Here is a 16907-nt window from a genome sequence, read left to right as displayed (position 1 = left end):
ATGGTACAAAAAAAACAAGAAAAAAACGCATGCTTTTTCTTTGTATCATCTTTTACCAGATCTAATGTGTTATATTCTCCTCCATTCATTTCACAATTCCACAAACTTCAAAGTGTTTCCTTTTAAATGATATCAAGAATATGCATATCCTTGCTTCAGGTCATGAGATACAGGCAGTTAGATTTGTGTGTGTCATTTTAGATGAAAATTTTAAAAAAGGGTCAGATCCTCAAGAGGTTTTAAATCCTACTGGGCACAGACGTCATTCAAATCAAAATCAAATCAAATTTATTTATATAGCCCTTCGTACATCAGCTGATATCTCAAAGTGCTGTACAGAAACCCAGCCTAAAACCCCAAACAGCAAACAATGCAGGTGTAAAAGCACGGTGGCTAGGAAAAACTCCCTAGAAAGGCCAAAACCTAGGAAGAAACCTAGAGAGGAACCAGGCTATGTGGGGTGGCCAGTCCTCTTCTGGCTGTGCCGGGTAGAGATTATAACAGAACATGACCAAGATGTTCAAATGTTCATAAATGACCAGCATGGTCGAATAATAATAAGGCAGAACAGTTGAAACTGGAGCAGCAGCACAGTCAGGTGGACTGGGGACAGCAAGGAGTCATCATGTCAGGTAGTCCTGGGGCACGGTCCTAGGGCTCAGGTCCTCCGAGAGAGAGAAAGAAAGAGAGAATTAGAGAGAGCATATGTGGGGTGGCCAGTCCTCTTCTGGCTGTGCCGGGTGGAGATTATAACAGAACGTGGCCAAGATGTTCAAATGTTCATAAATGACCAGCATGGTTGAATAATAGTAAGGCAGAACAGTTGAAACTGGAGCTCAACATTCAAAGTCTATTCCACGTTGGTTCAACATAATTTAATTGAAATGATGTGGAAACAACATTGATTCAACCAGATATTACTTATTAGATATTTCTGCACTGTTGGAGCTAGAAACACAAGCATTTTGCTACACCCGCAATAACATCTGCAAATACGTGTATGTGACCAATACAATTTGATTTGATTTGTGTGCCCTGTGGTGTGTTTCTCATGTCTGTTATACATTTGTTAACCCAAAATTGTGATTACAATTCTAACTTTATTGCAAATACCACTGGGAAATGAATTTGTTTCACCCATCTATTTTATTTGTCACCAGTTGATCGTGTGTCTAGTACGTTGTGTGAAACTGACCACCTGACCTGCCAAGAGCAAAGGGAAAATTGTGATGGAAACTTGATTGTGAATACCAACTTTATTGCAAATGCCAGTGGGAAATTAATTTGTTTGACCCATCTGTTTTGTTTGTCACCAGTTGGTCTTGTGCCTAGTTAGGGGTGTGAAACTGACCACCTAACCTGACAAGAGCAATGCCTAGTTATTTTCAGACATATTGAAAATTAACCTTTCTTCCACCTTGTGCTCTTTCAGTCTTTTGATGAAGTCGACATATGATAGTTTTCAAATTCATATTAACAAAATGGCCGCCATGCAGTCACAGTGTCTCACAGGCGAATTTCCTCAAAACTAACCTCTCTCCCACCTTCTCCGCCTTCCCTCGGCTACAGTGAAATCTCGTAGCTGCAGCCATGCCGGAGTGTTCCACGTGGAAGGACCCGATCGCTACTCATTGACCTTGGACCTGGCCAAGAAGCTGTGTGAGAGCCTGGGAATCACCATTGCCAGCAGGGAACAGGTCATCGAGGCTCATGCCCATGGCCTAGAGACCTGCAGGTGAGGTCACACACCTGTCTTCATGACAACTGAGCCTCCGCTTAGGAACCCCAGGATGTGCCTTATCAAAGGGTAAACAACAGCTGATTCAAAGGAAAGAGATCAGCTAGATGTTTCCCTGAGACTATTGGTCCTGTTCCAATATTCACACTAGCATACCACTTAGAATCAAGCTACGTATGTATCGCACATGTGTTTGTGGTATACTAGTATGGCCATTGGAAAATACTTGTGAATCCTTTTTGTAAGTGTTTAAAAAAATGTGGTAGGCTTATCACTGATTGAATGACGTTCTCTAAATCAAAAACACCCCTGCTCAAAAAAAGCCTAGACCAGCATATGATGGTAACTAGTGCTGGTTTTGCTGGTAATCAGTTTTCGTTGTGATTTTTAAAAAACATTTCGGCCATACTTAGCAGCTTAAAGCTGAATTGCAGTACACGGTACATACAAGTATCTCAAAACACTTTAAAAACAAAACAAACATCATTAAAATCATTAAAATATGACGGATGTGAGTATGCAGAAGATCTGGACTACTAAGTTCTCAGTACGTTACTTCACGCCTCCAACAGATGGAGAGACAGTCAATAGCACAAGGTTTGAGCAGAGGGAGGTGCAGGTGGTCAACAGGAGGAGCTGAGCAGTTAGATCAGGTCGTCCAGGGGCAGGCAGGTAGCTCAAAGAGTCTCCACGTCTGTCTTCTCTGTAGTGGTAGGACACTTGTAGAATGAGATGCAGTTTGTATTTTAGCTCCACATGCAGGATTCAGTCAACACATAATTTCGGAGAAATACTCTTGAGCAATGAATTCCTCACTGCCTACTTGTCACTGTATTGTAGTCCCACTCTTGGATCGAGACCGTAGAAACATCCCAATGTAGGCCAATGTACTGAAATCAAACCAGCTTGTAGCTAGCATTATTTACTTGCCAACTTTCAAAATCTGGTTCGCAATTAAATCTTGGGAAGGATGTTTTGTTTGTTTATCCAGACTAAATGTATACTAATGTGGTATTCAAAAACAAAAAGAAAGTAAATTGATTAATAAAAAAAACTTAAATATTTCCATATTTACAAAATATACAGGGGCTCTCTGCCTAGGCTGCCAATAGAGTGCCATGGCAACTGTACAACTTATGCTGGTGAAGTTTATATGCTGATAACCAGTACTAGCTGGTCACCAGAAAAACCAACACCAAAGTGCCTAATTATTTAAGACAATATATTATATATCAAAAGGCCTGCTGCAAGTCACATTTTGCTGGCTTACAAAGTGATGTTTAATTCCTATTAGTATCCAGACAGAGTGGGGATATCCAACAATTGAAAGTGTTCAGTATGAATGCCAGGGTTAGGATGATGACTAATTGAGACTGGACAAACATCTAAACTGGACAACCATTTCAGGAACGGTGCAATCAATCAAACTAACAGATTGGATTTGTTTAGAAACAAATATGTAATTTTTATGTGTGTAGCATACAATGGATGAATCAATCAATGTACATGCAAAAACACAGATATAGAATTTTAAAAAATCTAAAAATCTAACTGCAATAGAGGATGCTGGGAAATTTGATAATGATGGGACGTGGTTTTACCATGCTTGGGCGTGGTTTTACCATGCTTGTCAGACAAGCTTGACCAACTAGACCATGCTTGACCAGCATGGACCAGCATCACCAGCATCACCAGCATACCAGCATGAGCTGGTCACCAGCATCACCAGCTAGATCATGCTAGTCAGACTAGCACTGACCAGCATAGACCAACATGGACCTTTCGGTTTCGGGGGGGTTTTGCAGGGAAAACGGTAATGGTCAATAAATTGTATGATTACGGAGCCTTGTATGGTGTTCCTTATCTCAACTTAAACACTGCTAGCAGTATTGATTTATTGTGTTATCTTGCTTCACCTCTACTTTAACTACATACTTTTTTACCTATATTTGACATACATCTTGAGTATTGCTGATAATTCTGTGGTGTAAGCTACAAGCTAATGGCTAACATACTATTGCAATTGGATCTTAAATGCTATTTGCCATTTGATTCTAGATATGGTTGGATCAGCAACGGAAGCACCACCATCCTCAGACAAAAGGCTCATGTTAACTGTGCCAACAACACGACTGGGGTCTTCTTCCATCAAGTCTCTCCGGAAAAACCCTTTGATGCCTTCTGTTTCAATGCATCAGGTGAGTTTTTCTTTTTTCATAGCTCATATTGACCAGGACCTGGTTTCCCAAAAGTATGTTAATGCTAAGATAATTGTTAGAACCTTTGTAGGAGCATCATTCATTCTCAGAGCTGTTTCTCAAAACTATTGTTACTTAAGTTGAACTTGAAAACACTCATTAATTACCAACTGCCTCAGACCACTTATAGAACAGTGCGCTATTAAATGCTTTTTTGCCCTTCGTTTTATTGTCGTATAAAGCTGGTCTTCTTTTTAAACAATCTTTATTGAGAGTTGTCATTATATTGCGAGGAACTGGAGTTTTATCAGAATTTTTGTTCTGTTTTGTCCTCCGTTATTTGAGTGATTTATACACAGAAGATCTCCGCGAAACATAGAATTGAGATGTTTATCTGTCTCGGTGAATGCTGATAACTTCAGAACGACGTTGACTCGGCCTACAAATATAAAGATGCCAATGTTCTTTGCAATTGTTACAAACAAATAAAGGATAAAAATATGCTTCAAATTAAAACCGAGATGACTGCAATCAAAAAAGATATATACATTATTGGATACATAGCACATTGGCCTACATATTTAACTCATGTTAAAATCTATTTCATGTTCAACCGAGTTCTATTTTGATAATTGTAGGCTATTGTCTGTAATTGTTCAGTATATGTTTCATGATGTGGAAAAACAAATGTGAGCAATGATGTCCCAAATCTGTGATTTAGTGCATTATTAAAGGTAAGCATTAGAAAAAGCACCAATATTAGCAGCCATATAGGTGATAATATTTCTCTAGGAGCTGATCCGTCGTCAGTATTGTGGAATAATTCCAATGTTATGCTAAGATTTGAATGGAGAAAGCTCATCCAAGATTAGCACTGCCTTTCTCCCGATCCTACCAGTATCGACACATGCTCCAACAATGCACTTAGTGAAAGTTCTCCCTATGTGGTGATTTGGGAAATGTATGTGTCTTCCGAAAACCGGGCCTAGTTTTGGCACAATGATCCCTTAAAACACACATAAATCTTAATGACTCTTCCCATCCTCGCCATTCTTAGAACTTGGACTATAACATGTGCTGAAGATAATTACACATTTGTGCTTTGTTCCTCATCCCTGATCCAAACTTCTGTTTTTGACAGAGTTGGCTGACAAGAACTGTGATGCGGCCATCAACCCTGATTCAACAGGACCAGAGAGTGTTCAGGTGACAGATGCTGCAGGTCAGTCCTGTCTTTTTCACCAGTCACATCATCAAAATCATAACCATTTCCGTCTCCTCTGTATTTCATACAGTATGCCATTCCGCAGCTACACTTTGATTTATTAGGATCCCCATTAGCGACAGCTACTGTCCGACACGTAACGAAATAATGAAAAGACATTACAATTGAACATGTAGTGTGTATGCGCGTATATCAGTTACACATACTGTACATAAACACAACAAGTAGATCACATGGGGGAGAGGCATTGTGCCATGAGCTGTTGCTTTACTTGTTTTTTTGAAACCAGGTTTGCTGTTCACGTCTGTATAATACTGTAGGTTTCCTTGAATGTGTTCTGGACCTGGGGTAAGTGGCTGGTGGGGTAAGTGTGTGTATCAGGGCTGTGTATAAGTTGACTATGCAAACCATTTGGAATTTCCAAACACAGTGATCTTTCTTATAAAAACAAGAAGTGACGCAGTCAGTCTTTCCTCAACTCTTAGCCAAGAGCACCTGGCATGCATAGTATTAATATTAGCCCTCTGATTACAATGAAGAGCTCGACGTGTCGCTCTGTTCAGGGCCAGCTGCAGCTTAACTAGGTCTTTCTTTGCAGCACTTGACCATATGACTGGACAATAAAACAGATGAGATAAAACTAGAGCCTGCAGGACTTTGTCGAGGGTGGTGTCAAAAAAGCGCAGCATCTCTTTAGTACAGACATACCTCTCCCCATCTTTACAACCATTGAACCTAAATGTTTTGACCATGACAGTTTACAATCTAAGGTAACACCAAGTCATTTAGTCTGCTCAACTTGTTCAACAGCCACACCATTCATTATCAGATTCAGCTGAGGTATAGAACTTAGGGAATGATTTGTACCAAATATAATGCTCTTAGTTTTAGAGATGTTCAAGACCAGTTTATTTTGGCCACCCATTCCATAACAAACTGCAACTCTTTGTAAAGGTTTTCAGTGACTTCATTGGATGTGGTTGCATTAGCTGTGGTTGCTGATGTGTACATGGTTGAATCATCAGCATACATGGACACACATGCATTGTTTATTGCCAGTGGCAGTTCATTGGTAAAAATAGAAAAGAGTAGAGAGCCTAGAGAACTGCCCTGTGGTACACAACACTTGACATGTTTGACATTAGAGACGCTTCCATTAAAGAAAACCCTCTGAGTTCTATTAGATAGATAGCTCTGAATTCACGATATGGCAGAGGTTGAAAAGCCATAACACATACATTTTCTCAACAACAGGTTATGATCAATAATATCAAAGTATGCACTGCAATCTAACTGTACAACTCCCACAATCTTCTTATCATCAATTTCTTTCAACCAATCATTAGTAATTTGTGTCAGTGCAGTACATGTTGAGTGCCCTTCTCTCTAAGCATGCTGAATGTCTGCTGTTAATTTGTTTACAGAGAAATAGCATTGTACTTTTAACAGTTTGCTAAGAGCTGTCAGCAAGCCGATAGGTCTGCAGTTAGAACCAGTAAAGGCCGCTTTACCACTCTTTAGTTGCGGAATGACTTTGGCTTCCCTCCAGGTCTGAGGACAAAGACTTTCCTCTAGGCTCAGATAAAATATATGACAGATAAGAGTGGCTATAGAGTCAGGTACCATCCTCAGTAGCTTTCCATCTAAGTTGTCAATGCCAGGAGGTTTGTCATTACAGATCGATAACAATACTTTTTCCTCCTCTCCCACACTAACTTTACTAAATTCAAACTTACAATGCTTTTGTTGTAGGGCATTTTCCACCTAAGTTTGCCCACTTTGCCAATGAAGTAATCATTAAATTAATTGGCAACATCAACATCTGATTAGTTGAAAATGGAGTTGAATTAGTCTTTTTGCTCACTATCTAGTAGTAAGTAAGCCTTGGACAAGTAAGCATTATCTAAGCCAGAATGGCCCATTCGGGCAGGAACCTGTGTCCTGATTCTGTAGCATATGGCAGCTTGATGTACATGTATTACCCCTGGACAGGGCCTACACTATCTTCCTCTGGAATTTTGGCAGAACTGATTTCCTCAGATATTCACAACTAGGATGTCTGAGAGAATGCCAAGAGTGTGCAAAGCTGTCATCAAGGCAAAATGTGGCTACTTTGAAGAATCTAAAATATGAAATATCTTTTGATTTGTTTAACACTTTTTTGGTTAGTACATGATTCCATATGTGTTATTTCATAGTTTTGATGTCTTCACTATTATTCTGCAATGTAGAAAATAGTACAAATGAAGTAAAACCCTTGAATGAGTCGGTGTGTCCAAGCGTTTGACTGGTACTGAATATCTTTGGTCTGTTTTTCACAAAGATGAGGCCACAGGCCCTGAGGATGGAGCCCAGCCGGAGACCACCATCAACTCCGAGCCTGACACCCAGGACACCACCTCCGCCCCTGGAGAAAAGGGAGCAGAGAGCACCACTGAGGTAATGGAAACATTGAACACAGACCAGCCTGCACCCACTGAGGCCAGCCAAGTAAAGTCAACAGCATGGGCTGAGGGTTATGCTTCAGAGGGGGCAGCCACCGAAAGCCTTGGCATAGGAATGACGGTTGAGGGGAATGGGACCCAGAAAGCCAGCCCCACTGAGCACCCTGGGGTGGTGGTCACTGAGATGGAAGAAACCACTGTGTCTGGAATGTTGCCTTCTGGCACAGATGAGGAGGGGGCCTCTTCTATGGAACCATCTGTTAAAGAGCCAGGAGAACCACAGGGCCGGGCCAGAGAGGAGGATTTACAGGAGAAGGAGGTGGAGGTAGGAGGTAAGGAATGACTGTTTGTAACATACATAATATTACATACAGAATGCTGTTTTTTGCTTCGTCGTTCAGTTTGGTATCTTGAAGAAAATGATTACAATTTATTTCAATAAAATAGCACCCTTTAAAATACAAATACATCTCAAGTAAATAATCTCATGTCAGAACAGTAAAACATAACATTTATAAAACATGTTTGTCATAGGATGTTTGTCATAGGATGTTTGTCATAGGATTGCTGTGACAGGATGACAGCTCACCACCACAAAGCTTCCCCTGAGCCTAAAAATAATCAGTTTCAATACTCAAGTGCAGAATTTTCAAAGGGTAGAATGTCCTTAGGTACATTAATGCATTGCTTCTGGCAAAATGTTGAACCAGCAACCTTTGTCCAGTCAGTGTTATCACCTGTGAGAGAGCAGTGAGTTTGTGTGAATACCTTATGCTATTTTTAGTGCTACATTGATATTGGTTACTGCATTGTTGGGTTTAGAGCTAGCAAGAAAGGTATTTCACTGTACTTGTGCACGTGACATTAAAACTTAAATATTTATATACAGTAAGATGTTCTTCTTTAGATACCTGGTGACACCCAAGAGAGAGAAAAGTGGGCTGTGGATAGGAAGCCTAAACTAAAGACACACTCTAAGACAATTTCAAATAGCACATTTAGCCTAATATAAATATATTTTGCTGACTTTTATTCCAACAAAAAAACACCAAATCAGACAAATCTCCACGATGAAACCTTTAATACTATGACATTAATCTATATAAGAAAAAATATATATCCTAAAAGTTGTACAAGACTTTTACAGATGTATCAACTAAATATCTTCAGTTCTACTGGACGGAACAGTTGTGTTATTTATCAACGCCATGTAAGAACTGGTCTAGCCAGAATCACTAAAACACATCACTATAATATCACTTCTCTTCTCTGTCCGTACTGTACTTCCCTACTGTTTCCAAGGCGACTCAAACATTTAGTGCTTTGAAGGTGATTCATTTAATCATATGAATCTCTAAATATACTGCACATCTGCATGTTCGTCATTCTCCTCAAAACTTCTGTCAAGATGTATTATCATGCAATCTCTAATACAGTCTTCTCAGCTGAGATGTTAAAAGTTGATATTAAAAAAGTGAAGAGCAGAACTAACACTATATTTACCTGTTGAAACTGAATGACTTTTTGACATTTAGAACTATCCCTAACATTTTCTTGGAAGTGCTGCCTCTGAGAACTTAGAGAAGGATTCTTAGAACAGATAGCCGACCACCCACACACAAGTTTGGTCTGACTCTGGAAAGTTAGAGAACTAAGCTCGCCCCCTGGTGTTGGGGTGTGAAAAGGATTGTGGATTAAAACTCAGAACTCTCACTTCAATATCCACTGTTGTTTGTAGCTCACTATGTTTGGGCATTTAGTGTTATATAAGACAAATGACAATAGTTATAAAAGCTATAACCCACTTTATAGAAAAATGTTCAAGTGCAAGGAATCATTTGTATTTACATAGTCAGCTCTGGTTGCTGAAATAAGAAGCTAAAATCAAAACGGTAGAGCTGTGTTTTGATTACACTCAGATTCATGAAAACATATTCCATAGAGACTTGAAAGTTTGCTTTTCTGTGCGTGTCCTCTGAGGAGTTGGTTTGAAGAAGGCTCCCCCTGTTGTGACCAGATAAGGGAGAGGGGGAAAGAGAGGAGCACTGCTAAACTACTGACAGTGCCACAGAATGACTCTTCCTCAACTCTTTGTCTGCACTGTCTCAAATTCTCAATGCTTTATGTGACCTCTCTCTGCATAAATGCATAAATGGTTTAATGTAAACTATTTATGGTACTGCCGTGCACCACTGAGCTATATATTCATCCTGAATAGTGAAATCGAGGTTGGGTTATAAAATAACATCTGCTGCCTCACTAGCTTTCATTATGTATCACATTATGGTTGGATTCTTATTATTGCATTTTTTTCTGTATTTTGAGACAGTTTCTAAGTGGTAGAGAGGAAGACAGTAGGAAGGGTGGACATGTAGGTTGATCCGGTAGAGGACATAGGCCTATTTCTATGGGGAATAGCTGCCCATTCAACCAAATCATGCACTACCTTTCCACCAGAGCCCTGTGTGAGGAATAAGGTGACATTGATTTACCCTATGAGAGATAATTTCAGATCAAAAATCACAACCTGATCTGTGACTGGTTAAAGTTATGGGCAGTTTATTACATTTCTCTCTTTATTACACTTGGCACAATGTCACTTACTCATCAATAATTCATAAATCATGTTATAATATTCCATGAACAGATTCACACAGGTGACCAAATTACTCAAGATTTTACTTCTGGGTTACATAGACAAATCACTTTTCAATGAAATGTTGGCCTTCACTCTCAGGTTCCAACTCTGCCCCAAAGGAACAGTTCTGCATTCCTTAGTATGTTCTGTGCACTCCACAGCTAATACATCAGCCTTGTAGTAGCAAATGATTCCTGGTCATCAAATGATTATATTCATCACATGATTCCACAAGTTGGCATCTACTGTATGTGTAAACCATGTGTGAGGCGTTAGAGATGTTTGTTTAACACTGTCTCTCCCTGTGATCCCCATAAAGCCTCCACGCAGCCCATTCCTAATGGGAAGATGAATCCAGGTATGGGAGCAGACCCTACTCCAGCTGGGCAGGAGATCAGTAGCACACCCAGTGAGTGGCCCACTACCCCTAATAACGCTACTACATGGATGGGCATGCGGCGCACTGCCCACCTTTCGAAGGCCCTCATATTGTTTTACTCCGTCGGGGTCTCAACTTCCTGTTGCGAGTTTGATTAGTAGACCACACAAGGTGCAATTTCGAAACGTGCGTTGTGCATCAACAGTTTTCCTCTTGTTATGTCAGTCACTGATAGTCACTTAATTAGCCCATGTCAGCTAACATTAGTTTAGGGGCCAGCAATCTAAACTTGTAGTTATCAAGGTCGGATTACCGCCTGGGGGGCCTCCATTGATTTTGTTAGTTATTCTCACTCTGATATCATCTTAAAAACAGCTCACTTTCCTCTCCACCCATGGTAAAATGAGTAATGGGGGATTGGCGGCAGCGGCACAACTGCGGCCCCTCATGATGAGGTCAGATCTTTTGTAACCCTCCCTCTATCAAAGTTACCAATTCCTGCTCTACTAGTAGTAATAATACTATTATTGTACATGATATTAGTGATCCATGTAATAATGTTAATGTCATTTTAATGGATTAAATGGTTTAATGGATTAATAATGGAGAAAATAATGACATTTATATAGCGCTTTTCAAATCACATTGTATAAGGGTACAAATTAAGAGACATTTGCTACACATCATTCAACTTTTATCATTATGTTCCTCTATGCAGATTGGCTGATCATTGTGGGAGTGCTTGTGGCACTGGTTGCTATTCTCCTAACGTGTTTTGTTGTGGTCAAGTATAAGAGGTAGGTCTCACTTCACCAGTCCGAATTCTGGTCGAAAAATCTCTCTCTCTGTTAGCTGGTAACAGCAACCTAATGTGTACACTGTTCCCTCTTTCTGTCTGTTAGCTGGTGCGGTCAGCAGCAGACCCTGATGATCAGCAACAAGGATGGGAATGAGGGTAACGGTGCGGCGGCGTCAGTGGCTAGCTCCCGCGCCCAGGAGAGAGAGCAGGAGATGGTGACCCTGATGAATAAAGAGAAGATCCAGGAAAACGGAAACAAGGAGGAGTTCACCGCCATCACACTGGAGGAGTCTCCAGAGAAAGAACAGCTAGCGTGAGAGAGTAGAGGAGACAGGGAGACAGAGAGTGTGTGTGTGAGTGAGTGAGTGAGTGAGTGAGTGAGTGAGTGAGTGAGTGAGTGAGAGAGAGAGAGAGAGAGAGAGAGAGAGAGAGAGAGAGAGAGAGAGAGAGAGAGAGAGAGAGAGAGAGAGAGAATAATAGCTATGGGGGTCATGACACTGGGGCAGGACTAGAGAGAGGCTGGGTGGGATGGAGACGGACACTTTGGCCTGGTACTAACCAGACGGACATGCTGAACATACCAGCTGGGGTTGGGGTTGGTGCTTTTAAATGGAAGTGGTGGGTAATGCTGTATTGATTCTGTTTGTTGTTTTATTCTGGTGAGTATGGCTGGTTTGCCCCACCTACTTTTTACTAAGGTACAACATCTGGACCGACCCTTTCCCTGTCTGTCAGATGAGCTAGATAGTCCCTTAAAACCAAGAGGAGCAAAATTATGCTTTATAGCTTCCTATATCACGGTGGTTAGAATGGGATTATTTTCAACAGCAGGGGTGTCAACCCAGGCTTCTAGAAAGACACAGAGATGCACACCTGTTGATTTTCACCCCTGCCTTTCAATCAGGGTCTAATCTAAATCTGAGAAAATCATACTGGCTTCTCTAGCCAACAGGTAACATTAATAAAACATTTGAGTGCCAGGTTGAAATGTTGAACCCTGCAGACCCTGGATAACTGGAGGTTGACAATGACAACCCTGATCTAAAGCCTGATGTATGTTTTGCTCTAAGTGGAGATGTTGAAGGTGTGTGTGTGTGTGTGTGTGTGTGTGTGTGTGTGTGTGTGTGTGTGTGTGTGTGTGTGTGTGTGTGTGTGTGTGTGTGTGTGTGTGTGTGTGTGTGTGTGTGTGTGTGTGTTTGTGGGGCGAGATAAAGTGGGTTCATAAAGTCAGAGGGATATGGGTGTGAGTTTTAAAGGTGGGGGATGGGGGAGCTTGGATGCCCTCCAAGTTCAATAGGGGATTCAGGTTTGAAGGACATTGTTGATACTGTGTCACTCAAAGCTTTTGAGGCATTGGGTTGGAAAATAGACACACACACTCACAGAAATGTGAAAACTAAACAGACATGGGTGGATAATTTGGCTCGATGTTCATAGGATTCATATTGTTTCTGATGATGGATAATTGTGAGATGTTGTAGCCCACTGATGTCGTTTCTTTTGATATTAACCTTGTGTATATTTCACTTGTTTCCTGTGGATTGCGGTTTTATTTTGTTTTTACAAGAAAACACAATATTACTATTTAAATTTGTGCAGTTTGGATATTATTATTATTTTTTGCTTCTGTAAATAATGTATGCGTGTTTTCCAAATGGCTTAGAAATAGTGGTCAATCATCGTTTTGGCACATGCCCTTTAATGATTAAAGAAAAGCTGCCATATTTGAGTTATTTAATCAAATGCAGAATTTAAGGAGGTGTTCAGTTGTGATAGAGCATTTACAGTAGAGTGGCTATTGTATGAATCAACTTCATGTACAGTATTCAAGACTGTGCATTTTAAATACCTTTATTATGATGTCAATTAACATGGTCTGTATACATGATTAAGTCATGTTGGATAGCACACATGATTGTATAGAACATTTGGATGTTGGGGTTCACATGAATTGTACCATATAATTCATTTCATACTATATTGACAGAAGCGTGCAGTCTACAATGACCTAGCATTGTGTAGTAATGCATTAAACTGTGATGAATATCATCCAATGGCACCTAACAGATAGAGCCCTAGGAGTGCTGGAACACCTGCCCTTTTGCCCTCCTATGAAAAATGTGTCCTTTTGGTTGGTGGTGTTTTTAAAAACGAGTTTATTTTTCTCACTTGTAACTTTAAATGCAATGAATTTCGTATAAAAGTAGATCATTTCTCATGAACTCGTTAATCTTGAAAAAAAGTCCTCTGCCACCTCTGCCAGTGCGTTGCTGCGCTTGTCCTCGTCACATGCACAAGCTTCCAACCTCTTATAATATTATATTACAATATGTAATATGCATAAACATTTGCAGTGTACAAACTTATTAACATGATTAACAGGAATTACATGTATGCTAAATGGTGGCCCAAAATATCTATCTGAAAGCCACGCTTCCAATAAGCCATGCCTCCAATCTGATAGGTTGCCACTTCCACAATATATTATTCAAAAGGTTCATAATTGAACCCCCCCCCCCCATCATAAAAAGGTTCTGGCTTGAACCTTTAACACAAGAGTTCCTTGAAGACCCCTTTCAACTGGAAAGGTTCCGCTGGTGTGGCAACCCCAATGGTTCTTCCAGGCACCTTTACTTCTAAGAGAGTACATTAGCGATGATCAGCTGATATAGACTACCCACCACAGGAGTGATTCTAGGCACGTAAAGTAGTAGTGATTCTTTCTAACTCCCTTTCTGTTTTTTTTTTTGTAAAATGAAAAAAACGTTTAGTCTGGCTACAGGAGCAGTAGAAATGTATGAATGGAATTAAGGTAGATTTTTTATTTGACTTTGAACACCTGCTCCATCAAAGGTCTGTGGATTGCTCAGGCATCCAATAACAATTGCCAACATAACAACCAATCTACAACCCTGAGGAGTGACTGCCTCCCTCACTGACTAAACTATTACAAATGACCAGGACACACAGATATTACAGAAATGGCAGTACAGTAGAACTCCAAGAACAGCTCTGGATTGTAATGCTCTGGGTTCCTTTGTAACAAAGGAGCGGAGGCCATCTTGTTTCTGTGGCTTTCCCTTTTATGTGCACCAGATGGAGGGATCAAATCAAATGAAATGTTATTCGTCACATGATTTGTAAACCACAAGTGTATATGAACAGTGAAATTATTACTTACGGGCCCTTCCCAACAAAGCAGTGAAGAAATATTAGAAATAATAGAAAAATAGAAAAATAATAACATAAATGCACAATTAGTAAAAATAACTTGTATGATTGTATGTGGGATGGAGGGTAATGAATGCATGTGTCTCCATACTGATCCAGTTCCCAAAGTGCCCATTGCTCCACACATCTGAGTGATTACATATTCATCTTCATGCTGAATTTTTCTTTCGTAGGCAAATCCCTTCTATGTGTGGTTTTGTGTGGGTATTGTGACAGTACATTTGTCATGCCTTTTCAGTAATAGGCAACCGATTTGAATCACTCTTTGTGTCCCAAGATTTTTGAGGGCTTTTTGCCTCCATTTTTGTTGTTTTATTTTGTTGCTTTCATGCGATTCACTTTGAGAAAAATGTGCAAATCATTTAGTGTAGGAGTGTATAATGATGAATTAACAAAACTTTGTTAATGATAAAGATTTGTAAAGTCATGGATGAAATAAATGTGTATAGAGGAAATTATTGATTGTGATGTTCATTCAGTGAAAAAGGGTGAGAGAGGGAGAGGGGGAGAGAAAGAAATAGAGAGGGAATGGAGAGAAAAGGCCTGGAGCGCTGCTCGGGAGCAGGAGGAAGTATGGTTGCCATGACATCCATGTCATGATGTAAGAGTATGTTTAACCCAGGCAAGATAGAGAGACAACAAGACGAAGACAGCCATTTTGAAAGCTGGAATGGGCATGTTCTTGTATGTGTCTGTGAGTTTGTGATTTAATCGTGAAAGGCTAAACCAGTCTCATATGGCTACACTTAAGATAAGCCATCCAATATTCTAAAATAGGTAGGCTAAGTATTCTTGGTGACAATACAACACAAAAAATTGTGAAAGTCTACACAACCCTTGCACAATTTAAAATTAAATCTTCAAAGGGATTAAAGATGAAATGCAGCCTCAGAATATGAGGTCTCCAGTTTGCACATAGTCCAGTGTATTGTCTTTTGTGTTATTTAACAACTTACATTGTTACCCCAGGTAATCTTAGGATTTATTACATACAGTCGGGAGGAACTATTGGATATAAGAGCAACGTCAACACACCAACATTATGACCAGGAATACGACTTTCCCGATGCAGATCCTCTGTTTTGGCCACCACCCAGGACAATGGATCGGATCCCAGCCGTCGATCCAAAACAACGATGCTGTAGAAGGGGCAGACGGAGCGGTCTTCTGGTCAGACTCCGTAGACGGAAACATCGCGCACTGCTCCCGAGCATACTACTCGCCAATGTCCAGTCTCTTGACAACAAGGTAGACGAAATCCGTGCAAGGGTAGCCTTCCAGAGAGACATCGGAGACTGTAACGTTCTTTGTTTCACGGAAACATGGCTCACTCGAGACATGCTATCGGAGTCGGAAGAGGCAGCTGGTTTCTTCACGCATCGCGCCGACAGAAACAAGCATCTTTCTAGTAAGAAGAAGGGCGGGGGTGTATGCCTTATGATTAACGAGAGGTGGTGTGATCATAACAACATACAGGAACTCAAGTCCTTCTGTTCACCTGACTTAGAATTCCTCACAATCAAATGCCTACAGCATTATCTACCTAGAGAAATCTCTTTGATTATAATCACAGGCGCATATATCCCCCCTCCCAAGTAGACACATCGATGGCCCTGAACGAACTTAATTTAACTCTATGTAAACTGAAAACCACATATCCTGAGGCTGCATTCATTGTAGCTGGGGATTTTAACAAGGCTAATCTGAAAACAAGGCTCCCTAAATTGTATCAGCATATCGATTGCGCAACCAGGGCTGGCAAAACCCTAGATCATTGTAATTCCAAATTCCGCGACGCATATAAGGCCCTCCCCTGCCCTCCTATCGGAAAAGCTGACAAATGACTCCATTTGGTTGCTTCCAGCCTATAGACATAAACTAAAACCGGAAGCTCCCTCGCTCAGGTCTGTTCAACGCTGGTCCGACCAATCTGATTCCACGCTTCAAGATTGCTTCGATCACATGGACTGGGATATGTTCCACATTGCGGCGAACAACAACGATGATGAGCGATGATGATTCGGTGAGCGGGTTTATTAGCAAGTGCATCGGCGATGTCGTACCCAGAGCATCTATTAAAAACATTCCCAAACCAGAAACCGTGGATTGATGGCAGCATTCGCGCAAAACTGAAAGCGCAAACCACTGCTTTTAATCTGGGCAAGGTGACCAGAAACATGACCGAATACAAAGAGTGTAGCTATTCCCTCCGCAAGGCAATCAAACAAGCTAAGCGTCAGTACAGAGACAAAGTA

The 16907-nt window shown here is 40.6% G+C and overlaps 1 protein-coding gene across 1 annotated transcript in view; it reads left to right on the top strand.

Annotated features, from left to right (window-relative positions):
• LOC115109517 (CD44 antigen-like) overlaps positions 1–15110 on the top strand; it is a 41223-nt gene extending 26113 nt beyond the window's left edge. Inside the window, exons 2-8 of the mRNA XM_029634479.2 lie at positions 1570–1735; positions 3797–3936; positions 5078–5158; positions 7485–7937; positions 10563–10652; positions 11341–11419; positions 11525–15110. Of these exons, the coding sequence (XP_029490339.1) occupies positions 1570–1735; positions 3797–3936; positions 5078–5158; positions 7485–7937; positions 10563–10652; positions 11341–11419; positions 11525–11738 (1223 nt within the window). The 3' untranslated portion in view covers positions 11739–15110. The remainder of the gene's footprint in view (positions 1–1569; positions 1736–3796; positions 3937–5077; positions 5159–7484; positions 7938–10562; positions 10653–11340; positions 11420–11524) is intronic.
• Positions 15111–16907: the final 1797 nt, after the last annotated feature.

This window comes from Oncorhynchus nerka, linkage group LG25 (genome assembly GCF_034236695.1).
Source record: "Oncorhynchus nerka isolate Pitt River linkage group LG25, Oner_Uvic_2.0, whole genome shotgun sequence".
Classification (NCBI taxonomy): domain Eukaryota; kingdom Metazoa; phylum Chordata; class Actinopteri; order Salmoniformes; family Salmonidae; genus Oncorhynchus; species Oncorhynchus nerka.
This window is presented reverse-complemented; position numbering and strand designations above follow the sequence as displayed.